The 27,696-nt window shown below is 33.1% G+C and overlaps 2 protein-coding genes across 2 annotated transcripts; both read left to right on the forward strand.

Annotated features, from left to right (window-relative positions):
• Positions 1–6,381: 6,381 nt before the first annotated feature.
• HELRODRAFT_82276 (hypothetical protein) lies at positions 6,382–7,587 on the forward strand (the record flags this gene model as incomplete). The annotated part of the gene is made up of 1 exon (XM_009022609.1): positions 6,382–7,587. One exon carries the CDS (start codon positions 6,382–6,384, stop codon positions 7,585–7,587), a length of 1,206 nt encoding a protein of 401 aa, XP_009020857.1.
• Positions 7,588–16,856: 9,269 nt separating this feature from the next.
• On the forward strand, positions 16,857–27,359 carry HELRODRAFT_185731 (hypothetical protein). The gene is made up of 21 exons (XM_009022610.1): positions 16,857–16,932; positions 17,560–17,637; positions 17,819–17,922; positions 18,154–18,261; positions 18,558–18,634; positions 18,783–18,864; positions 19,064–19,128; positions 19,236–19,313; positions 19,762–19,825; positions 20,060–20,181; positions 20,429–20,528; positions 20,808–20,954; positions 21,144–21,289; positions 21,439–21,567; positions 25,143–25,209; positions 25,357–25,419; positions 25,604–25,765; positions 25,992–26,142; positions 26,365–26,540; positions 26,686–26,820; positions 27,032–27,359. The coding sequence occupies exons 2-21, from the start codon at positions 17,562–17,564 to the stop codon at positions 27,176–27,178; spliced, it is 2,199 nt and encodes a 732-aa protein (XP_009020858.1). The 5' UTR covers positions 16,857–16,932; positions 17,560–17,561; the 3' UTR covers positions 27,179–27,359.
• Positions 27,360–27,696: the final 337 nt, after the last annotated feature.

The raw sequence follows: 27,696 nt of genomic DNA on the forward strand, positions 1-27,696 counted from the left end.
TACTTTGCATAGGTGTCTTTGAATAAAAAATGAAAAAATTGTGAAAATATTTTGAAGAAGTTTGCATACTTTATTATTGCTTTTTACTCCTGTTTATTCATCTACTTTTTCAGAGTACATTTTTTTCTCTATTTTGAACTTATCCCTTTCTCTCTCTCTCTCTCTCTCTCTCGCTCTCTGTTATATCTCTATATGTCTATATGTATGTAAATTTATCTTCATGTACCACTATATCTCTTTTCATCTCTAATTTTCTGTATTTCTTTTTCTCTCTACCTATCTGCATATTGCTGTCTTTTTCTTTTTCACTTTCGTTCTCTCTCTTTCTCTCTCTCTCTCTCTCTCTCTCTATCTATCTATCTATATTTTTCCAACGTGGCTCAATAAAAAGATAGTAGTTATTAAATATTTTGAAAAGTTATCCAAAGCAATGATATTATGATACCTTACCTTACTTAGATGTTCAATCCAATTCTAAGCCGCAGGTATTCAGTTTATTTTGCCACATACAAGTTTATTTTGGATCTCTTTGTTTGTTTGTTTGTTTGTTTTTCTTCGTTTGTTTGTTCAGTGTTCGTTCGTTTGTTTGATCAGTGTTTATTTCTTTTTTTTTGTAAGCCAGATATTTGCAAACAAATGTGTTTATTGGTTTATTTATTTTTTTTTTAATGTTATTTTTATTTTCAAGATGTCGAAATGTTAAACGTTTATTAAGATGGTGATATATCTGCTATTACTACCAGCCTTTCAATACATTTAGGTTTGCAGTTAATGTTATATTTCAGTTTTTTTCTTGTTAGTTAATTAATTTTTCCATAAATCTCTTAAGTTTGTCATCATTCGCGACAAAAATCTGCTCATTTTTTGGAAAGTTGTTCGTCATCTTGATCGATCGTTTTTTTGCGTCAGTCACATTCATTTTCTCATTCCTCTTAACATCAAATCATGCATGTATCTATTTATCTAAGCAATTCATTTTAGCAATTTAGTAATTAATTAATCCGTTTGAATGTTCACTTAATTGATCGTTTGTTCATCCGTTTGTTTGTTCGCTCATTTGTTTGTTAATTTTTTTGTTCATTCACTCATTTATTCATCAATCTTTCATCAACCCATCACTTCACTCATCGCTCCCTTCGTCACTTTTATCTCAAAATTTAAATTCTTGTAGACGTGAAAACTCCCATTCACGATATCATCATCTTCTTCTCCATCTTCCTCCCCATCATCGTCGTCGTTGTCGTCATCACCATCATCATCATCTTCGTTGTCATCACCATCGTCGTCGTCATCATCGACATCATTATCACCATTATCGTTTTCAAACTCGCCTCACCAAATCATCATCACTTACTCATGATATATAATATTTGTTTGACATTTTTCTCGCTGATGTTTTTTCAATTCAGAAAATTTTTCTCTGCAATTTTTACTCCCCACCGTATTTAGATATTTTCATCCGCTTATTTAAAAAAAAAATTCTGTTTAGGTATTTGTGTGTAAGCGCGTGTGTGTATATATGTGTGAATATGTTTACGTGTATGTGTATGCGTGTGTATGCGTGTATGTATGTGTGTGTGTGTGTGTGTGTGTGCGTGTGTATTGCTTGTTGTATGTCCGCGTTTATAGCAGTTGTTTATATTTATGTTACAATGCTAATTCATTCACTTACTCCAACCGACCAAATGTAAACATGAAAAACTAAAAATTACAAAAACAAAAGTAAAAACATAAACAAACTCATTACTAACATAAACAAAGTAGAAAACACACACACGCATACACACACACTTGGGTAAATATAAACAACTTAAAATAAACAAAAACATTAAGCCAAATAGGAAAGGTTAAACAGAGCGCACCTAACCTACCTACCTTCTAAGAGACACTGCAGTCTGTTTAAAAAAAACATTGCGTGTTAATAAGTGCTTCTCTCAAGAAGCATATGTGAATGGTGCCAAGATTACTGACTTTATTATTATTTTTAATATTTTTACTTTTATTTCGAAGTTGTTGTTATAAAATATTTTATTGAAAATACCAATTCAATTAAAAATCATTTGTTCTTTTGTAGTTATACTAAATGCTTTGTCTCAAAATGTGTAGAAATTTATTTTGATTTAAATGTATGGTCTATATGTCTGTGTGTGTAAGTGTATGTGTGTGTGTGTGCGTATACGTGTATGTGTCTTTATGCGGTGAGTTTGTTTTATTAATTGATGTTATCTTTAAATCCGTGAACAGCAAAAACTCAGCTCCAGCCTCTCTCAAGGTTTTCTTGAATTTCAAGTTCAAGTGTGCTTGACAAATTACTTACACACTCTCTTAAAACAAAAAAGCACATACTCAAACTTATAAACAAGTACTTAACCGAACAAACACATGCACGAGCGTACAAACATGTGTGTAAAACGAAGAAATAAGCAAACGTGTGTGTAATTAGTCATAAGAAGAACCGGCTCTAACACAGACTCATTCCAACACAATCTCACACATCGTGTAGTGTAACCCTAACAGCAAAATAAACAAATATATTTACACTAAAAAACGTTAATTTTGATATTTTTATAAAGATTAAAGAGCGAATGATGAATTGAATCTTAATAAAGAAGATGCTTTTCAACGCCAGCATCATAAACACCCTCCATGCTTATCGGAACAATGCCTCACACGATAGATGAACATGAATGGAAGGGGAGATTTTGCTTTTGTAGCTTTTTCCAGATGAAAGTTTCATTTTTCTTAGCGTGTATGTATGTGTGTGTGTGTCCAATTTTTTATAATTTCAAAAACAAAATTAACTAAAAACTAAATGAAAAACGTTGTTTTAAAAAAATTTTAAGTTAAATTACATTGCAATAATCATTAAAGTTTATAGCAATTTAAAATATAACACAACAAATAAAATAAATTACTTTAAACAGGAATTCAGAAATAGTTTGGAGGAACGGCATACACATTTTCATCAAAATTATCAAGAATATATAGCATGTTTTTAGCTTAAATTTCATTCATTCATTTTCAAAAAATTCGTTTCAAGTTAAAAAAACTAAAAATCTTTTTCGGGTTTTTTTTTAATTTCAAAATAAAGACTTATCAAATATCTCGCTTTCATCTGGCGGAAAAAAATGTAATATCTTTGCTAATAAATAATTTAGTAGCACCAATTTAAAACACTCACACATTCATACAAAAATAAGTTAAGACTAGTAAACTCACGATTATTTCTTCATTCTAAATATTTTTTGGTTTGCTTCTTAGACTTTTTTTTCCTTTTCTTAAGAACTTCAACATAAATTGTATTATTTACATGGCAAAACAAAGGAGTTTTTGTTCTGCTCCTTTGTTTACCTAACAACTCACTCAATGCAGATGAGCGTTCATGATTATTATATTTTCTTTCTTTTAGTTTTGTTTCGTTTTTTACAAAGATAATTATTTTCCACAATAATTTTAACTTTTTTTTTTAAATATTTTTATTGCATATATATACAGTTCATAAAAAATTTGTATTTATACTTAATATAAATGTTTGCCAGATATAACATAAATTTGCTTTTTAATTTTTCTTTCCAACTTTATTATCACAGATACACAGTGAATAGGACATTTGATGAGCGTTATACCGACAGCAAAATGAAATATAAACCGTCAACAAATAACCAAGAAGACTCGCGACATTCAAGTTAACATGTACACTTGGTAGTTTTATCTACCAGTTATTCAATCAATCAACTTATTAACAAACCAGCTAACTTTAATCAATCATCCAATTAATTCACCGACCAGGCATAATCAACTAATAAAAGAATATTTTTCATCAACATCACCTATCCAACGTTTTTCGTCTAAAGAAAAAGTGAAAAACAGAGAGATTTAATTCAAAATTTTGTTCAGAATTGTTTTTTGTTCGATCGTCAACACATACATTTGGATCTGTTATTTAAAAAGATATCAAAGTTGAATGTTTGAAAGATCTCATGATAATTCCTTAATAAAACTTTATGTGCAAGTTAAATGAACTAATATCATCATCAACTTGTTGCTCACCCGTTCAAATAAGATAAATGATTGCTGAGAAACTACATATTTTCATCAAAGATTTTTAAAAATTGGGCGACGGCCTGTCATCCTCAACCAAAACTTCTGCAAAAAATTTTATTTAAACAGAAATTTCAACAACAACAGCAGCAACAACAACAGCAGCAACAACAACAAACAAACAACAACAACAACAAACAAACAACAACAAACAGACAAACGACAACAATTTCAAAAACAATAACATCAAACATCAACAACGAAACAAAACCATATCTAAAACATCAACAGCAGTTAATTTTGACTCATCATCAGGCACTTTTGTGACCTCACACACGCACAACAAACAGCCACCTCAGATAAGAACGGTAAAACATTCGCGTTATCATAGAGACACGTTGAAATAGTAATTGAACAACGACTTTTGAACTACAAAAACATTTTTTAGACAAAAATAGCTGCGTAAAAAACAACAAATCAACTCAATTGCCAGCGAGAAAGTTTAACTTCGGATAAATATTTTTATATGTATAAATATCTAATACTTACAGCCATCCATTCGCGAATGCTTAACCTTAGTAAATGCTAAAAGTCAATTGATTAATTGATTAATGATGTATAAATTATAAACAACAATCACATTAACATCATCATCAACATCAGCTTTGAGTATCTGTTGCTTTAATTACGTCAACAAACAGCAACCAACAACAACGAATAAAATTAGAAACAAACGAACGAACAAACGAACGAGCAAACAAACAAACAGACAAACAACAACATACAACAACGTGCAACAGAAGTAACAAAAAATAGCAAAATCTAAAACCGTAAACGGATAATGACAGCAACATGGAGAAACAGCAATAACTAAACTAACGACATCAACTAACAACAAAATCAGCCAATAACATCAGCAAAAAATATCTCCACTCTATACATCTGACCAATCGTCTTATCAAAACTTCGTTTCAAAAACAAAAAACCAGTCAAATAAAAACAATAAAAAACAGAAGTGTTTTCCCGTTTAGAAAAAAACACCGAAAACAAAAACAATCCACTCGTTTAAACTTGCTAAGTGCAAGTATTATCAATTATACGCTCAATCCTACTTACCACTTAAATTGTTAGGCATTTAAAAAAGTTGAATTTTTGCAAAAAAATTTAAAAGAGATTTTTTTGCAACGGTCACGGGTAATAAACATTTTTTTTCTCCAACGTTCATTATCGTAACTGAAAATTGAGCTCAGCAAAATTGCGGTTTGAAAACGGTAATATATACAACGGAGCAGAGCAACGTGATGTGAAAGTAATACCCGCCAAACTAATACAATCAAATGTATGTATATGCCCGATGTATGCAACATATGTAGGTGTTTATCTATGTGAGGATATATATTTGTAGATGATTGAAGAAATTTTATACAGAAAAATTTGTTTATCTCTGGGTTGTTATAATGTATGGAATGTTTTCGTAGCATCAACATGAACTGGAATATCTCAAATAGTATTTATTCAACAAGAAAAAATTATTTCACGGGTGTGTGAGCTTGAAAACCATAAATTAAAACCAACAAAAATTTTTTCCTTCATCTAACACTCTAGTGTATTTTTGTTATTCAAATTGACTCTGTAATATTACTAAATTAAATACTAATGCAATTTTATTTATAATAGCTGTATTATAGATATTATAATTATTGTTGGTGTTGCAATGCGCCAGTTTTTTTTCAAAAAACGCGACTGAGTTAAAAAAATATCTTCATTGAAGTACTAACCAAATTACTTATACCGCTTGAAACAGAATTTGAACATTGAAGCCACCACAATACCTCATCGTTGGATAGAACATATTTGAGAAAAATTTTTTGAGTGACATATATGCTGGTAATATATGGTCAGTACCAAAGATTGACGTCAACCATAGAGATAACAGTCTCAGCACCACCATCGTCGTCGTCGTCATCATAATTGTTATCGTAATCGCCATCAGCTAACTTTTTACAACTACCAAAAAAACTAATCAAACATTTCTTCAATCGAATAAACCCGACGAAACAAAACAACATTTTTTAATCAAAAAAAAACTTGGCATCGAGAGAAACAACATTGAAAACAAAAACATCGACAACATTAATATTTTGAATAAAACTGACAACAGAAACAACAACATCAGCAAAATCAAAGGTGAACTTCTACAGCACCAGCACCACTTCAGTGATTGTTACAGCATCAACGAAACAACATCAACGACAACATCAACACTTTCCAACAGCACATACCTTAAGATAGCAACTTTAAGAAAAGGATCACGAGCACAGAGACATGATGCTGGAGGGAATGTTCACTGCCATTGGCAAGGTTTTCAAATCGAGCCGAAACGACGACGATCTAGTGGACAGGATGAACCACCAGTACAGCGTCATCTTCCTCTTCATCTTCATGGTCATCATCAGCACATCTCAGTACGTCGGCGAACCTATACACTGCTGGATGCCCGGACACTTCACTCCCAACCAAGGTGAGTACGCCAACAGAGTTTGCTGGATTTCGTACACTTACTCCGTACCTGAAAATACCTTAGTCGGCCAACAGGACATCGTAAAGAAAGTAATTAGTTACTATCAATGGGTGCCACTCGTCATGTTACTTCAAGCTTTCTTCTTCTATTTGCCGTGTCTGCTCTGGCGAGTGTTTAGTGAGCGATCCGGAATAAATATTAACAACTTGGTAGAAGCAGCTGAAACCATTCAGAATGCTTTGTACCCCGAGAGGCGAGACAAAACTATCAAATACATGATTCGCCATCTTGATCACTACCTGGATTACCAGCGGGAGTACCAGGGGGGCTGCTGCGGAGGTCTCAGACGTTTCATGGCCAGGAAAATGTTCCTAATTTGCGGAAATAGGCAGGGTAATTATTTGCTGACACTTTATTTGATAAGTAAAGTTATGTATTTAGCCAACCTCGTGTGTCAGTTATTTATTTTGAATTTATTCCTCGGTACCAACTATCACTTGTACGGTGTCGAGGTGATTAGAGACATTGTTCTGGGAAAAGAGGTGAAGCCTTCGGTTCGATTCCCCCTGACGACGTTGTGCGATTTTAAGATCCACGTCCTGGGCAACACGCACAACCATACCGTCCAATGCGTGCTGCCGATTAATTTTTTCAACGAGAAAATTTATCTTTTCCTCTGGTTCTGGATGGTCCTTGTGGCCGCTGCAACCATCATCAGCTTGCTCCGATGGATCTGGCTGGTTGGCTTCAGGCACAGTCGAATCCGCTACGTCAGAAAACATTTGAAAGTGATGGGAAAGTTGAACAGAGACAGCGATCGCGACAGAAAACTATCCAGAAAATTCGCTCAGATGTATCTAAGACAGGACGGAGTGTTCGTATTGAAACTAGTGGCCAAGAATTCGACAGACCTCGTTGTCGCGGATATTGTATCAGCGCTGTGGGATAATTATAAGAACAAACCGATGATCGGAGCCAGGAACAATGACGACCAGGAAGTGGATGATGGCGGGGAGATATCGTGAAGATGAACATTTCATTGCTTTACCACGCAATCATTCAGTTGTCCATTCATTTTTGTGTGAAGTCTGCGTGAAGTCTGCGTGAAGTCTGCGTGAAGTCTGTCATCCTATCATCGTTCACCACTTCATTTGAAACAAAATGTTCGTGTAAAAATTTTTATTCCCTTCGTGAATGAACAGTCAAGAAATGTAAATTGAGCTCATTTTGACTTTTTTTATGTACATGTAAATGTATATGTGACAGTGAAAAGAAAACCAACTTGATTAATGAATTGTCAGTTTGTTGTTTGTTTTAGTTTAAAGTGCTCTTTCGCAATTGTCCTTGTCAAATGATCTAAATTGATGTTTGTTAATCTGCGGTTTTTTTTTAAAGAAAATAGTTCGTGGTATTCCTTTAAAATACGCCGGTATACATCAATACCAGGCACGCCTTCAAAACTTAGCGAAGTTAGGGTAAGGTTTAGGTGTACACAATTTATTTAATTGGCGATAAAAATTGAAAAACTCTTGATGAATTTAATAGAAACAGTTTGAAATGAAAAAATGGAAGAAGAACATAGCGACCCGCTGTTTTAAAAGGATGCCACATTGTTACTTTTTGAACAAAATTGTAATTGATCCTTATATTTATTTTATATTTCTCTGATTAATATTTATTTGCTATTTATTATTTATTTATTTATTTATTCATATAATTAATTATTTTAAAGTTTGTTTTTCGCAGCGGCTTGTTAACTTTATTTCTTGTTTGGTATTTGAAATGTGCCTTTAAAGCTCCCGTTCAATATTTATACACCTTTTTTTTATAGAACTATAAAAAAAAATAGTTGTACATTAATTAAATTAAATTAAATTTGCTTGAATTAGTATCACAAATATTACAAATTACTCACATGAACTAAATTTATAAAACAAAATAGGAATTTAATTGATATTTAACAACCTAGTTGATATATTTATACAAGAATAGAATAATAATAATTAATAAAACCGATGTGATTAATAAAATGATTTATTGCTTTGAATATTTGACACTTAATTAAAGCTTTCGTTGAAATGTTGTTTGCTGTGTAAAGCATAAACTGATAATATGATATAACTAGATGATATATGAGATGATATAAGTAAAATGATATACTATCTAAGATGATATAATAACTAAGATAAAATTAGTTAAGATTATTTTAGTACAAGGATATAATTAAGATAATATTATTAAAATGATATATTTAAGATAAATAAGATGATAGAAGTCAGATGATATTAATGAAACTATATAATTAAGGTGATACGACCTAAGTGATAGTAATGTGATGATAAGATAATTTAATTCTGATGATATACTATCTAGGATGATATAATAACTTGGATAACTTTGAACATTAAGCAGTTAGCAAGAATTTCTCGGCTCGCATAGAAACACCATCATCATTCATGGCGATTAATCAGCGTTTATCAAATTTTTTGGAAAAATCTTCTTTTTTGGATGAACTCTAACTATTTAATATATAATTAGTGTTATTGATATTAAAGTTCATATATGTTATTTACGTAAAAAATTTATGAATATCACATTGTAAAACTATACAAAATTAATATTTATTATATACTTAATAATCTGGTTGCCTTGATAATCCGTTTAAAAACATGAGACTTGTTCGTGTTCATAACGCTAGCTCATCAAAGCAATCGCTTATGTAATTTTATTTATTTCATTTCAATTGAGATTTCTTTTATGGAATAGTAGGTGGCATAAATAAAGCAATGAAATAAAACTATACAACATGAACATAAGCATAAACACGCATGTATACATACACACAATGTATGCATACACACATACACACACATACACGCACACACACATACACGCACAAACATGTAGGTTATTGTAACACATTCATTCCATAAAATGTAAGAACGCCTTGTTATGTTAAACCTTAATATATTTATAATTATATATATATATATATATATATATATATATATATACATACATATATATTAATTATATCATTTGGTATATATATATATACATACATACGAATTCATGTTATCAAAACGACATTTTTATATAGGTTAATATCGAAAGGATCTTCATTTTTTATTTATTTTCTGTTTGATTGACGACAATATTTTTTCCATAAAAAATAAATTTAAATTGATTTATAAACCGTGTACATATTATTTGTATGTTGTACATACATCCATATGTACATACATACCCATACACAACATACATACATACATACGTACATACATACATACATACATGTACGTATTTTTGATAACGGCTGAGATTGGAAGGTCATGGCAGATTTGAAAGGCATGAGGAACTACCCATCGTTCATAAAGGATACAGAAGCGAGACCCGAAGTGGTGGTACAGCAGACAGCAGACTATGTTAGTCAAACTGACTGCACCGTATGAGGCTAATATAGTGGCAAATCTCGCTATAAAAACAGCCAAGTATGAAGAGCTTGTTAGTGTGATAAAACAAAGTGGGTTGAGGTGTTTGTTGTACGCAGTTGAGGTCGGTGCAAGAGGTGTTGCTGGTTGTTCAGTGTACAGCTTTTTGAAGGATTTGGGTTTGGCAGATAAAAGACGATCGAGTTGTATGAAGGACATAGGACATACAGCCGAACAAGCATCTTACTGGATTTGGTTATGTAGGAAGAAAAAGACATCCGATGACTCACACTCCCTGTTTGGGCTTAGCGTGTTAATTGGCTCGTCGATATAACTCACATCGTGATATGTTTATTTGTGAACTGTCTGGCACGCCGACACAATATTTCAGTATAAAAAGAGGTGATTTCAAAGCGAGGCAAATTGTTTGTTCTGCAAGAGACATCCAACTGATCTTTGGATGTGACCCTGTTTCCCGAGTGTGTTAGAAAGTTAGAGAGTCGAAACACTCGTTGACGGAAACTCTTCCTCTGAAGACTCTCGCTGAACTCTGGTTATGTTCGAGTTTCTACACACACGCACTGATACTTCTTATTTACAAGTTATGCAACGTTACATATAATGAAAACCTCATTGCTCAAAAATGAAAAGTGTTTTGATTTCAGATGTAAGATAAACAATGATTATAACAATATTATAAAAAGAATAATAATAATAACAGCAAAACAATAAACTAGTAATAATATTAATGATGAGAATAAGAATAATAATAATAATTATTATTATTATTATGGGAATAAAAACATCTCGAAAGAAAAAAACCAATCTGCAACAATAATACAACTAATAATGTAATAATATTATGAGATCTCGTAGATTAATGGACGAATGAATGAATGAACGAACGAACAAACGAACGAACGAATGAACGGTTGGATGAATGACTGAATGTATGAATATGTATACGCGTATGCGATTTGAATGAATGAATGAATTTCTTAATTGATGCAATAGTGAACGAAACTTAACAAATTCTTTTTTAGTTAAATAGATTAAAATAAAAATATAAATAGTTAATTATTAAAATCAGCAAAATAATTAATTAGTTGATTAATTAATTAATTAAAAAACTTAACCGGTTGTTGTAATTATGACCAAAAATGAACATAACTCCCATGATTAACTCTTTAAAATACAGAAATAATATTAATATTCATTATTAGTAATATTATTATAGTAGTAGTAGTAGTAATTATTATTATTACTATTATTAATGTTGTTTGTAGCACCTCTGATTTATGATTTTGTTTTGATGTTTCAATTATGCTGTACTTCTTCAACTGTTTTTTTAAATCTTATGATTACATTGAAAATAAATTTCTTATTCCTTTTTCTTCTCATTCCATCCATCCATCCATCCATCCATCCATCCATCCATCCATCCATCCATCCATCCATCCATCCATCCATCCATCCATCCATCCATCCATCCATCCATCCATCCATCCATCCATCCATCCATCCATCCATCCATCCATCCATCCATCCATCCATCCATTCATCCATCCATCCATCCATCCATCCATCCATCCATCCATCCATCCATCCATCCATCCATCCATCTACTACATTTTTTTATCATCTCTACCTTGTTAGTGGATTGTTTAGATATATCTCTTCTTTTTTATTTTCCTCTTATTTTTATTTATTAATGAGAGAAAAATATTATTATCAATCTAACAAACACACACACCACCAACTCATCCATCCCTACATTTATCTGGAAAAGATCTGGAAAAATCATACATACACGTGTCTAACTAAACCTGTCTGACGCGCGCGTGTGTGTGTATGTTTGTATGTACGTGTGTATGTTTGTATTTGCATGTGTATGTTTGTATGTGCGTGCGTGTGTATGTTTGTACATGCTTGTGAGTATGTGTAGCTGTATATTTATTTATTTTATTGATGGAAATATTCGTAGAAAAACAAACTAGCAATAAATAAATAAAAAATTTCTGATAGAACACCAAGGAAAAAATGATACATATAGATAGATACGGTGAAATAAGTAGATATAGTATCATAACCCAATAGAACAGATAAAATATACAGCACAATGGATTTTTTACATGCAATAAAGTCATATATGTTGTAATAGAAATTTTATAATGCATTAATATATCTTTTATTCTCTTATCTCCCCTGTCAAGCTTTTCTAAGTTTTTTTTCCACAAACACTTACATACATACATACATACATACATACATACATACATACATACATACATACATACATACATACATACATACATACATACATACATACATACATACATACACACACACACACACACACACACACACACACACTGACCAAATAAATAATATATCTCGACTTAGTTTCACCTTTTTTTTCCAAAATAATAACTACTCCACCTGATTCTCTAATAAATATTATGATTAAACTACTTGAAGTAATTCATTTTGCTTTCAAAATTTTTATATAATATATTAAAATAGTGGTAATATAAGGTTGGTTGGGATATAAAATACAACATTGGAAGAAACCCCTAACCATTTGTAGTTATATACGATGTAATAATGTAACCCCAGATGTTAACTTTAGAAGACAAATCTTTCTTTTTTTTCAGATTTCTTTTACAATTCTAAAACTTAAAACACCCAAGTGAGTTGTTGTTGTTTTATAATGATTTATAATAATATAATGCTTTAGCCATATAGAACAAAGAATAAAAAAAAACCTAACTGCGAAAACGAAAGTTATAGTAATAAAACTAAATGAAAATGCCAACAAAACACACAAAAACACACACACACACACAAACACACACAGGCAAACACACATACACACGCAACACGTATTGTAATGTTAATTTTATGTATGTAAGGATAATTTTATGTAAGGATGATAAGGACCCCACAAACAATAAATGGTAATCTCTATCAAACCCGCACCTCTATTATCAATAGCGGGTATAATTTTTGCAAAAAATATCATAAAATATATTTATATATGAAAGCTCTTTTAATTAAATTTCTGGGGCTAATAATATTAACGGGAATATAAATAATTTTTAAACTTTTAAAACAATTTGCACCACCTCTTCTTACTTTCAAACTAAATCTCAAAAACGAATTTCCTTCAGGATCGAATCGCGTCATAAGTGACGTCATCAATGAATAGAAAGCAGTAGAAACCAGATAACCACCAACTACAAAAGCAACACAACAACTGCTAAATTTTTGAAAGGAAATAAATTTAATTCCCAAACACGCGTCGTATGATACATGCATACACACCACACACACACGCACACGCACACATTCTTCTAGATAGGGAGAACATCGTTCTAATCTCAAACGCACGATCTTCAATTAGTGTTTGTAATTGGGCAAATTGAAGACTTCAGAAGGACTGATTAGTAATTATAATGTTATGTTTTAAGAGGTTGGAGTTAGTTGTTACATACTACCTTTTACATATCTGGTTGGCTTGGTACCTTAAATGGTACTATGAAGCTAGAAATATTCGCTTCGGTCGGAACTTTATTATGTATACAATTTGTCAGTACAAATGTGTACATTCTCTGTGTATGCATGCGTTTATTGTTGATACATATTGATAACAAATAAACAAAATAACTTTTTTTCTAGGTCTTTTAACGATGCAGTTGGCGGAGAAGAGTGAGCAATCAACGGATTGTTGAAAATTATTTGTTGATGTAATTTCAAATCCATTTCAGCTCCATCCATCTTGCCTGAAGTACTTGTTGCCGGACCAAAGATCTTCAATGCTGATTTATTTGCAGGTACAAATGCTTACAGGCCGTCTGGCAAACTTATTGCTTTATGCACTGCGAAAACGGTCTGCAAACATCTGCGTGCTGTTTAACACATGAATACAGCTATAATAATATACTTTATTATCAATAAATATTAGTTTAAATGAAATAAAAATTCGTTATGTTACATTGGTTACATACTTATAAATGTGTGTGTGTGTGTGGTGTGTGTGGTGTGTGATCGTTTGTGTTCCTTTGCAGAGCAGATAACTTTTCATAATCACGCATCTTCAGATCATTACAATTTACGATTACAGCCACGCATTTACAAATCATTACAATTACAGACATTCTTCGCGGATACAAACAAAGACACACTGACGCAATAACAGACAATTACACAAACGAATTCTCATTTGTCGAGAATGAGCAATAAAAAAGGAAAATTAAAAAGACATCATAAGATATTTATTGGATATATACATATTTACATATAATATATATATATGTATATATATATATATATATATACACACACACACGTATATAATGTATACATACCGTATATATAATGTATACATACATAACAACATTAGTAAGTAAAGCCTAAGGCATAGCATCATAACTTAAGAATATAATATACTGACTTGATAGGCGCGATCCAATACTCCATGTATACCTTTCTCCGTATGGGTATTCATCATTATAAAAAAAAAAAATCTTTAAAAATTTAGACATATATTCAACCGTATGTAGATATGTTTATATCAATATATATTTATATATGCATGTAAAACCATGTATCCTATATATGATACTTCAAATGCTTGTAGTTGAGGAACGATAACGCGTAACAAAACCCTAAAAATTGCACCTTTCAATCAACGCGCCAGCCATCACGTTCATAAACAACATTCTGTGGAATGGTTCGTTCATTCATTCTACATTCATTTTTCATTCGTTTATTTGTTCATTCATTCGATATTTGTTCATTCAATCGTTTATTCGTTCATTCAATCATTCACCTGTTTATATATATTTTTTACCATTTACTATTTATTCCTAAATTTTTCATTTTAAAAAAGTTAATATGCCAGTTGAAACGTTTCAGAAATACGCCATTACGCTGTTAAAATTGTACGTAAATTTATATACACATACAAAAAGACTAACCTAATGTTGAAACGAATACAAAAAATTATTATCAGTATGCGGGTAAGTTGCATTTAGTTTGGATGCATTTTTTCAATGAATGAGTGAACTTATCTGTGGGAACAACAGAGAATGGCAAGTATTTGTTTGACGTGGTGGAAAGCGATATTCATTCCTGCTATTTTAAGGAGAGGAAGTACTCAGTGTAAATAAAAATGAAGAAAATTATTTCTTTCCACCAGTAGTGATAATGCCGATAAAAAAAAGTTTCGAATTTTTCGGTTTTAAGTTACTTTCATTTCATTTTATTACGCATGCATTATTTTAGTATTATTTAATTAGGTAACTAATTAATCGTTAATTATTGATTAATTGATTAATTAAATTAATAAATAAATTTGAAGAAATAAAATGTAATAAATTGTTGTTTGGTAAAATGTTAAAGACAAAAAAATGTTTATTTCACAACGAATCAAAAAATTTGATTAAATCAAAATTTGTTTTTATGCATTTATTATCATTTGGATAAAAATTAAATCGAGTTTTCTTGAAAATTCATAGAAAATATAAAATGTTGGTATATGTTTTATTTCTGAGAGTCTATAAACTCAATGATTGCCGATTGAATAATTAGTGATTGACAGTTGCTCTGATAGAGTGAGCGAGAGAATTATCAGCCTCGATTGCACGCAAAAATTAGTCTGTTGACTGACTTATAAGGAAAAAAAATTTTTCCCTTTAATTGCTTTTACGTGCTGTAAATAATACCATATAAAATGTTTAAATAAAGTTAAGCTATTTTGCAACATGTATGAATGTATGTTTGTGGTATGTAAAAGTGCGTTAATCTGTGCGTGTTGTATGTGTGTGTTTGTGGTGTGTGTGTGTGTGTGTGTGCGTGTGTGCACGCCATCCAATATGATCAACAAACACAACAAACGAATAACACAAACACAGCCATAATCGAATCAACTCAATTGTTATATAGTTATTTCAAGATTTTCACCGAGATTCAAATCCTCAATAGATTTAATTTTTAATAGTATGGAGAATTTGTTGTTATCCTCAATCTTTTCTAAGGAAAATTAAATTCAAGAAGATGGAATTTGTGAGAAAACTTCTCAGAAATCAAACTTAACTTTCTGCCCAATGTTGCCCATGAAAGTCACGGCAGTATCTGCAGAAAACTCATGTTGATGGAGCTAGATGCTCCTGTAATTTTTTTCGTCACATTTCGATATACTTGAGTTAAGTAAATTTTAGTTTTTCTTTTTTTGAAAAGTTGTTAATCTACAGAATATACCAATTTTCCTCTATTTTGTTTTTATTTTTTTGCTTTTTATAAATTACGATTCCGAAACTGATCGCAGTACTATAATATAAACCCGTTAGAAAACCAGGATCACTTTTTTAACATTTCAATATGACCATTTTGTTTCTGCTCTTTTTAACCATGCGATACAATACAAAGAATTTTGCTTAATTGTTTCTTCTTCATTTTCAGGATAGCTATCATCCCAATTAGATGAATAATCAATTCTACGCGCTCTACATTGACTGTATACATGTTTCTTGCTGTTATATCCAACAACCATGTTTTCACAAATGATGTTTTCACCAGTGCTAGATTTCGAAAATTATTCGAACTATTCAAGCAACAACTATTCAAGCAATTTATTATGTCAGTGAAACTTCATCTAGACACAATTTCCAAGTAATGTAGTTTAATTTGAAGCTAGTAAGCCATTTGAAATTGTTTGAAACTTTAATCTATATAAAAAATATTTGTTTTTGTTTAAAACAAATATTAAAACAAATATTACCTATTTTAAATCAATCTATACAGTTATGTATAATAATGAGATCACCTTTAAATTTTGGAGCTAAATTAAATTAAGCGGTGCCATCTTAACTGCTGTTTAAAAGTAAAAAAATAGTTTTATTTCTAATTTTCTGCCGACCTTCCAGTTGTTTTTTAACCGTAAGCTCTGTGAAATTTGTTAATGATATTTAATTTATTAAATTCATTTGTGTTGGAATTTTGTTAAAAAGCACGTCATGAATCATTTGGCTGTTGTTTGGCCGTATGTCCTTTAAAATCTGAAAAACAATCTCTGCTTTTTTTGCTGGTTGAGTTGAGCTGATTGCTGAGCTGATTACTTTTATTTAATTTACTGAATTAAATTTTAGATCAGGATATGTTAAAAGCTCATTAAATTAATAAATAGATGTTTGATTAAAAATTTATTGAGTGCTTTAATAAGTTGTTAAGTTGTTTTATTTATAAGAAAAATTAAGTAAAGTCAGTGAATCTCAACTTAATTAGCTGTCTGGTCACTCACCTCTCTGATCTGATATCTGATCTCGTCCTAAATCTTATTGTGATTGATCTGTTGGTTGATGGAGAAAATTCTGATTAAGATTCAAGATTAATTATTATATTAAAAGTTATTTATCAATGAAATATGTTTTTAAAACATTTAATCTTTTTTAAGATCTTAATTAAATACTCTGTTGTTATATTTTAATTATGTTTATATTGCTTGATGGATTACATTTTATTTAAAACATTTAATAATTTGTCCAAAATTTTCTAACTTTTAATAAGTTATGGCAACAGCTATGTTGCGATTACTTCCATTTGGGAAGAATGGCTTCAAAACCAAGAATGTCATTTCAATTTTCGGTAAGAAGAAAATCAATTGATATTTATTTGGTTTTTTTCTTTTAAATTATTATTCAAGTCAATTACTCTATAATGCCTTTCTCATCAAGAGAATTTTTATCTTTTATGTTTAATATTCACAAAACTAACTTTTCTGAAATTTCTATGACACCTAATCTTCTCTTTTCAACCCAACTTACAGGTCGTTCTATGTCAGCAACAACCACCGCCCCACCATCGAATAAGGTTGAAGTTTTTGTTGACGACAAGCCAGTTATGGTGGATCCTTCTTGTACTGTACTCCAGGTGAGTTTATGTTCAGAGGTGTGTTTATAATACTTGCTCATGATTTCAATGGCAGAATTATTATTTTATTGTTTATAACAATGTAATTATAAAAATATAAAAATTATGACATTCAAAGTATGTATTATTTATTTATTTGTTGGTTCTTTTTTTCTATTCTTTGTTCAGTTTAATTTTCAAAATTAAAAAAAAACTCAGAGAATAATAATTCTAACAAATTCAAACCTGAAGGCGTGTGCGGTAGCCGGAGTTGAAATACCGAGATTCTGCTATCACGAAAGGCTTTCCATTGCCGGAAACTGCAGGATGTGTTTGGTGGAGGTTGAGAAATCTATGAAGGTATTATTTGCTTCAGTACAAAATACACATGTACAGTACATATTATTGCATTTAAATGAAATGATATTTCTTAAATTGGGATGTAGTTTTAAAAAAAGAAAACTTGTCTTTTCATTTAAATAATGTCATGATCTTGTTCCAAACATAGTTTTGTGGCTTTGAATCCCAAATAAATGTGAAGATGGTGGTATGAAATTAATGAAATTAAGTTCTTGTTTCTAGTGTTTAGTCATTTTTTGAATGTTTAGTTTTCTAAAAAAAGATATTTAATTTTGAAAACCTTCGCCAACTGACAGCCTGTAGCCTCATGTGCTATGCCTGTTTGGAAAGGGATGAAGATAAAAACAAACTCCGAACTGTCTAAGAAAGCTAGGTGGGGTTTGAACATTTTCAAAACTTTAAAAAACGCTTTAAAATTTGTTTATCTCAATTCAACCTAGGTTTACTGATTTGACTGGGTATCATTATTACTAGCCAATTACTAGTTGATTAATTAATTAATTGATTAATTAACCCTATAGAGAAGGGGTTATGGAATTTTTGTTGGTAAACCATCCATTAGACTGCCCAATTTGTGATCAAGGAGGGGAATGTGATTTGCAGGTTTCATTCTTTCATTTTTTCCTTTCACTCATTCGTTTTTATATCATCAGATATCAAATATCATTCTTTGGTGTGATCTTTTTTTGTTTTTCATCATCATTTTGATATCAGAATTTGGTGTAATAATCTACTTTCATCATTTTCCATCATCATCATTCTCATCATATTCATCATTTTCATTTGTTCGATTATTATACAGGATCAATCGATGGTCTTTGGTAGTGATAGAAGCCGATTCACTGATATTCACTTCACCGGGAAGAGGTAACACACACACACGCACACGCACGCGCACACAGAGAAACATACACCCACATACACACACACACATGTACGTACATACATACGTTACATACAAACATATATAACAGGGCAGTAGAGGACAAAGACATTGGGCCCTTGGTTAAGACCATAATGACCAGATGCATACACTGCACTAGATGCATCAGGTTGGGTATTGGATAATAAAAAAACATTATACAAATGCATGTCTAGACTAACTGGCCTGTCTGGCTGCTTGTCTGGCTACTTGTCTGGCCGGTTGTTAATGTATTGATCGTTTTTGTCATAATATGGAAATTTTTCATAAAATAATTTTTTTGGTGGTTTGATAGCTTTGATAACTGGCCTGTCTGGCTGCTTGTCTGGCTACTTGTCTGGCCGGTTGTTAATGTATTGATCGTTTTTGTCATAATATGGAAATTTTTCATAAAATAATTTTTTTGGTGGTTTGATAGCTTTCAAAATTCTTGAAATTATTTTAAAGGTTGAGATGGGTGAAAGAAATTAAGATTTTTATTTTTATTTAATTAACTTTTTAATGATTTTTATATCATCGTGTATCTCAACGGTTTGTCTTGTTCGTTCAGCAGCAACCACCACATTAATTTTTTGAAGGTTTGCCTCTGAGGTGGCGGGTGTGGATGATCTCGGAACGACAGGCAGAGGTAGTGATATGCAGGTGAAGTTTATGCTTGCTGTCTTCTTCTTTTTTTCAAGTTTTATTATTTTATTTGTTGTACCTATTTTAAAATTGTTTTTGTATCTTTGAATTGATGGTGCTTGCTCTTTTTAGTTTTTCTTCACTTTTACCAAATTGATGACATGAAGTATCTAATTTATCTATTAAATTTTTCTTACATACATCACACACATTCACTGACTTTATGAATAGCTTGTGAATATTTTTTGCTAGGTTGGCACGTATGTCGAGAAGCTCTTCCAATCAGAACTTTCTGGAAACATCATCGACCTCTGCCCTGTTGGTGCCCTCACCTCCAAGCCATACTCATTCACAGCCAGACCATGGGAGATCCAGTATGCAGTGATGGATGTTTTTCTATTTTTTTTTTTAAATTTTTCAGTTGATGATAAATTTTGGATTTGTTGTTACTAATAACACTATTCAATATTTCTTTGACTTTGTCTGTTGTTATTTCTTTGTGTGCTATTATCGCTAATAGATGTTTTGTTTTTATTGTTTGGCTGTAAAATTTGTCCTAAGTGTGCATGTAAAACTTGGTGAATGTGATTACAAAACTTCCATGATAACAATGCAATGAAGGAAAGTGGAGAGCATTGACGTGATGGATGCCCTGGGAAGCAACATTGTCGTGTCCACGCGAACTGGAGAGGTCATGAGGGTGCTGCCCAGGATCAATGAGGTTCCTCCTTCCAACTGTCCCCTATTTTGTGAAAAACTTTGTTTATTTCAATATGTATAATTATGGAATTCTTTTTTGTTACTGTTTATTGCGATTGTTTTTTTCATGATTTTATTATTTTCTATTACAGATGTAATAATTTTTAACTATAATAGCACAAAATATAAAAAACTGGCCCACAAAAACGTACCTACAATACAACATCATGTATTGATTGTATCGTAGCAGCATCATCTATTGTATGACGACAGCATCATTTGTCATAACAAAACTGAACAGGAGATAAATGAAGAGTGGATATCGGACAAAACTCGCTTTGCATACGATGGATTGAAGAAGCAGAGGCTGGTCTCTCCTATGTTGAAGGATGGGAATCAGTTGGTGCCATGCAACTGGGAGCAAGCTCTCTTCAAAGTTGTCCAGAAGGTCTGTCTGCTTAGTTTATATGGCCATATGTCATGTTTTTATTAATTTTTTTTCTCATCTACGTACAAAAATTTGGTTATAATTTGTTATTTCGTTATATAAAAATTAATGCTTTTTTATGATTTTAATCCAGGTTTCAATGTTTTGACCAGATTACATTCAAATCACAAATGAACCACCTCACCGCAGATGTTAAGCGTCAAAGGAAGTGATGTGGCAGCAGTTGCCGGAGGTCAAAGTGATGCTGAAGCGCTTGTAGCTTTGAAGGATTTTGTCAACAAGTTGGGGAGTGAATCACTCTGCACTGAAGAAACATTTCCTAACGACGCTGCCGGGTTTGTTGGTTTTTTTTTATTCTTTACTGAATTTGCACTGGCAGATGTTAAAATGAACAATAACCTATGCATTTATAAATAAATAGCTGCCAATATTGATTCAAATTTTTTGCCTGAATTTTTTCTTATGCTAACCTAATTAATTACAGTACCGACCTGAGATCCAACTACCTGATGAACACGTCGATTGCTGGAGTTGAAGAGGCGGACATGTTGCTTCTGGTGGGAACCAATCCTCGCTACGAAGCCCCCGTCTTCAATGCCCGCATCAGAAAGAGGTCTGCTTCTGAGTGAATGTACTGAGTACTTGAAATGTGCATGTTAATTCTTCATTCTTGCCTAATTGTAATTTTAATCCCAAATTGTGTAACTTGTTCGTTTTTGATGTGTTCATTTTAGAAGAATGATCATTTAACCATTACAATCAATCAATCAATCTTCGTTTTGCGTCCAGAGACCCTGTTTCCCGAGGTAGGACGTTGTTTTCTTTGCCATCAACTTTTTGCGCCAAATTAGATGATCAGTTGTATTCATTTCATTTAAATTTAGAGCTTTCATGTCTTGCTCGATTGTTTGTGACCAGGACTTCTTTGGACGGCCTTTAGGACGTGTGCCAGGTACTTCAACATCTGCAAGAGAAGTTATGGCACTGTTTCCACTTCGTTTGACATGACCAAACCACCGCAGACGGTGTTGCCGGCATTCGTTCTTTATATCATCTAAACGTGTGCCAGGTACTTCAACATCTGCAAGAGAAGTTATGGCACTGTTTCCACTTCGTTTGACATGACCAAACCACCGCAGACGGTGTTGCCGGCATTCGACGCAGGATTTCGGTAGATTTGATGTGCTTATTCAGACTAATTCGTTGCATCCATCGGAGCATTTTCATGTCGGTTCGTAGAAGTTGTTGTTCCAGTTTGGTTGTCATTGGCCATGTTTCTGCACCATATAACACATAAAGTCTTGATCGTAGTGGTAGTGGGATGTCACACCGCATCAATATAGAGGCAAGGAGATGCCATTTATTCCAGGCTGCACGTGTGCGTGCTCGAACGGCAGCTTCAGCTGTTCCAGTACAATCCAGAACATCCCCTAGATGTTGAAACGATGTGACTTTCTTTATTTTAATGGCTTCAAAAACAGTGCTATTTCGAATTTGTTGTTGTGGATTGATGCAAGCAGGACAAACAAAATTGGACACTTTAGATAAAGTACCAATTATTTTTGAACAACGTTTTTGTCACCACTGGATACACTGCTGACACTTGATTGAATTGTTACCTACACCAGCTTTACAAACTGAACAGGGCCATCGTCCAGTAGCTGATTGTATGGGATTGATTGGATGGGTTCACCAGTGTTCATTGCTTTGGTTTTGCTGATGTTGACTTTGAATACATGATCGGCGAGTCTGGTGTTCCAATCTTCAAACATCTGTGCTGCATTCTGCTCAGACGTGGCAGTTAAAACGATATCATCAGCATATACTAGATTCCAAATGTCACCAGTGCGTATCGGTTTTGTAATTTCTTCCATCACAGTTATAAATAACAGTGGACTGAGAATCGAGCCTTGGTGAACTCCAACGCCGATGTCAAATGCATCTGTGTTTCCAACCGTTGTGCTGACAAGAGTCTTAGTATTCGTATACATTTCCATCACAAGTCGAACAAGATATTCTGGAATGAGTTGTCGACGTAGACTCCACTTGATTGCTTCACGGGGAACTCGATCAAATGCTTTTTCAAGGTCTATAAAAATGTGTGATAGTTGTTGATGCTTTGCGAGGTACTTCTCTTGCAGTTGCCGAAGGATGTGAATTGCATCAATTGTTGATTTCCCCGCTAGAAAACCAAATTGATAATTTCCGATTGTGATGCACGACGTTAATCTTCTCTCAATGACTTTTTCGACAATTTTCAGGGAGTGTTCTAACAGACGTATACCCCGATATGATGAACAGTTCAAAGGATCACCTTTGCCTTTGTATAGCGGGACTGTCATGCTATAGTTCCATTCAGTCGGCGTTGAGCAATTTCTCCAGATTTCACGGCAAAGTTGTAGTAACGTTTGGATACCTGCAGTACCAGATGCTTTGATAATGTCATTTGTGAGTCCAGAGGGCCTTGCTGCCTTTCCATCCTTCATAGCTTTCAGAGCTTCTGTAAGCTCCTCTACAGTGATGTCTGGAATCGGACCTTCGATGGGTGGAGCGTCAAAGTTAACATTGATGGGATTTGTTTCGTTTAACAGATGGTTGAAGTATTCTCTCCACTGTAGCTTGATCTCATCTTGTTCAAGAACCATCTCATTTTTGTCGTTTTTGATACATGAGGCACCAACTATGTCTTTTTTCGTACGCTTTGCTTGTTTTGCTATACGATACAGAGATTTCATTTGTTCACCTTTGCTTTTAGTGAGCCACTCTCTGCACTGATCTGTCCGAGCCAGTGCAACTTGACGTCTTGCATAGTTGTTCTTCTCACGGAAAATTTGATGGTCATCTACAGACTTTGATTTTTGCCATTGCTTGTATGCAACTTTCTTTTCAGCTATTGCATTTTGTACATTGTCATTCCACCACCAAGTGTCACGTTCATGCTGACGTTTTGTACCAGTTTTCCCACAAACTGTAGTTGCAACGTTCATTAAAACGGTTTTGTATGTACTCTAATCTGTACTGGCTTGCGATTGGTGGTCTAACTGTGTGGCGACAATCTGTTGAAATTTTTTTCGATGATTATTGCTTTTCAGCTTCCACGTTTTGATTCTCCGAGGCATTTGTTTAGACTTATGTTTTGACAGTTCGACAACCAGGTCTGCCACAAGGAGTCTATGTTGGGCGAAACATGATTCGCCAGGTATAACTTTGACGTTTTTGAACAGCCTTCGGTGTGGTTGCTTGACAGCGAAGAAATCAATTTGCGTGGCTGATGGTCCACTTTTGTATGTTATGAGATGTTCCAACATCTTTCTAAAACATGTGTTTGGTAAACAAAACCCGTGACTTTCAGCAAACTCAAGGATGCGGTTGCCATCTTTATTTCGTTTTCCATAGCCAAAACCGCCATGTACGTTGTCAAAACCATCTGTTTTCTCTCCAACGTGGCCATTGAGATCGCCTCCAATCAGGATTGTTTCAGATTTTGGTATTGTTGAGATGGTCTCAGAGAATGCAGTCCAGAAGTCATTTTTCATCTCTTCTGATTCGCCTGTCTGTGGTGCGTATGCAGAAAAAATAATCATTGTTTGCTTTTCTATGCGAAGCTTGATCCACATGAGACGTGAATTAATCCTTTTAATATCCAGTACTTCTTGGGCTAGCGGTTCTCTAACAAAAATTCCAACACCATTTTTGGCCGTCTTTTGACCATTCCAGAATAGTTTATATTTTTCTTTGTCTAAGTTGACATGACAGACACCATTCGATTTCCATCGGGTTTCTTGAAGGCAGCAGATGTCAATCCTTCTACGCTCGAGCATTTCTGCGATTTCCATGCTGCGACCAGTCAGTGATCCAACATTGAGCGTTCCAAGTCTAAGTACCATAGAGGGGCTATTCTGAATTTTTCTGCAACATCCCTCCGCTATTGCATACTTCCCAGGGATTCTTGGCACCCCTTGACCACTTAAGGCCTGCTGGGGACTAGGGGCCGTTGTTTTTCTTTGTGATGGCATAGGAATAATTTGGGGAAAAGTTTTTACATCCGGACACCCATCCTGACGACAACCACCAGTTATAAGCGGTGGGCCTAGCCTTTTGCTCAAAAGCACGCAAGGCAGCGTGGATGCAGTTTTATGTCATACCCAGGACTAATCATTTAACCATTTAATCATTTAACCATTACAGTTGGTTACATAACGACTTGCAAGTTGGCGTCATTGGTCCCAAATTGAACCTTACCTACGATTATGAAGTACGTTGATTTATCATTGAACACAATTGTCTTATTTATTTAATTTTATATTTTTATTTGAATCTATTTTTAAAGATTCTGTTAATTCAAAATAGCATTTAAATTTGTGTTTTGGATTTAAACATTTTCATTTTTTTCTTCAAATAGTCTCTGGGTGACTCACCGAACGTTTTGTTTGACCTGCTTTCTGGCAAGCATCCATTCTACAAGGTCATTTTTAAATCACAATTTTGAAATTTGACTCAGTGTGTTATTATCTGGTTTTGTCAGTTTTTGTTCCAGACTGTTGTTGTTAAAACGTTTTACCATTTTATGGTTGATTGTAGAGGTTATTCATGTACTAAATAGTTGATTACATACTGGTGTATTGTAATTCTACAATTACGCCTTGCAGACGTTGTCGTCGGCTCGTCGTCCTATGATAGTGGTTGGCAGTGCAGCCCTGCAAAGAAAAGATGGCTCGTCCATTCATGCCCTGGTCACTCAACTAGCACAACACGTTCGCACGTCGAGTCAGTGCGGGAATGATTGGAGAGTCCTCAATGTTCTCCATAGGGTTTTTATATTTTGAAATGTTCTCCCTTCTATTTCCATAGTCCTTTTTATTCTTTGTATACATTTTTGGATTTGTAATAATTATTTATTGGCATTTGTTTGTTTAATTAAGTATTTTATTTTTTTTTTGATGTTTTATACAATTTCTATTAACACAAACAAATAAATGAATGAATGAATGGATGAATGTATGTGGTGTGTGACATGTGATTCATGATGGTTGGCAGGTAGCCAGCCAGGTAGCTGCATTGGACCTCGGCTACAAGGCAGGCATCCAACACATCAAGGACAATCCTCCAAAGTTGTTGTTCCTCTTGGGAGCCGATGACGTCATCACGAGAAATGACTTTCCCAAAGATTGTTTCATCGTTTATCAGGGTTTGTAAATTTTTTTAAAATCTAAATTTGTGGTGTTTATTCTTTTTTAAATTTCGTTTTCCTATTGCTTCTAATTTGGATATATAGTTGAATTCATCACTGAGTATATTATATCTAACATTTTCAAGACGAATCCATCCCATAAATACCTTAACAAAAAGCGGTAATTGCAGATCTTGATAAATTTATTTCCTCATTTCCTCAACACTCCCTCTACTTCAGGTTCACACGGAGATGTGGGTGCCAGCATGGCCGATGTTGTCCTACCGGGAGCAGCGTACACGGAGAAAACAGCGACGTACGTGAACACGGAGGGGAGAGCCCAGCAGACGAGGATGGCTGTCTCACCTCCCGGTCTGGCTAGGGAAGATTGGAAGATCATCAGAGCCTTGTCTGAGGTCACTCGCCATCTTTTTTAATCAGGAATTTAAAATAAAATTTTTTTATTTAACTCCATCGGACTGTTAAACTTAGTTATGTAGTGTGTTATTTCTTTTATTTAAAAAAATTTTCATTAGAAAATGTTAAATAATTAAAACATAGGTTTCTGGTCACCCGTTGTCTTATGACAGCCTGGATGGTGTGCGCCAACGTCTGTCTGAAGTGTCACCTAATTTAGTTCAATATGGCAACTTGGAGGAGGCAAATTATTTCAAACAGGCGTTTGAGTTGGCTCAAGTCTGTAGTTTTTTTTTGTTCACTGGTGCTTTATTTTATTTACTTTCATTGTTATGCACTGTGATATAAATAGAATCAACGTTTCTATAACATCATACAATTTGTGTCAATCCAAATTCTTATATATTTTATATCATTGGAATAAGTTAGCTTTGAACTTGTTTCTATCTTATTGAATTAAACTTTAATCCTTTTCCACCCCACTGAGTAGGCAGTTCCAAAAACATTAGCAGCCAGTCCGCTGGTACCGCCCCAACAATCCCTCCGGGATTTCTACATGACAGATGTCATCAGCAGGTCTTCAAAGACCATGGCCAACTGCGTCAAGGCTGTAACGGAGAACGAAGTCAAAAAATGAACGATGAAAAATTTTTTTTCAATTTTCTCTTCCAGTATAAAAATTGTACGGTTAAATAATACTAAAATAGGACAAGGATAATTTAATTTATGACGAAACGTTTTATTGTTTAGTCTGCGGTAACTGTTATTATATGGTATCATAAAATGAATAAAGATACTTTTTCCAAAAATTTTAAAAATTTTCAATCTGATTTCATTGCGATATCGACGATGATGGTTGTGACCGACTAATTAAAAAACATCAAATAAAACTTATAAAATAGGATGGGCAAATGACGTCATGTCAACAGTAGTTGTTTAACGGCCTGTTAGTGATTTAGCCGGTATAAAGGTTATATTCAATTCCTATAAAATAAATTTGACCAAATATCATACGAAGGCAAAACTAAATAAAGAAATAGATAGATGTAGTTATAATACATTTATAATGTTATATTTACACATTCAAATTGTGTAATGGTGTAGTCTCAAATTATTTTAAATTCTCTCAGAAAAATTTAAACATTTTACTCTTTA

The sequence above is a fragment of the Helobdella robusta genome (assembly GCF_000326865.2).
Source record: "Helobdella robusta unplaced genomic scaffold HELROscaffold_32, whole genome shotgun sequence".
NCBI lineage: Eukaryota > Metazoa > Annelida > Clitellata > Rhynchobdellida > Glossiphoniidae > Helobdella > Helobdella robusta.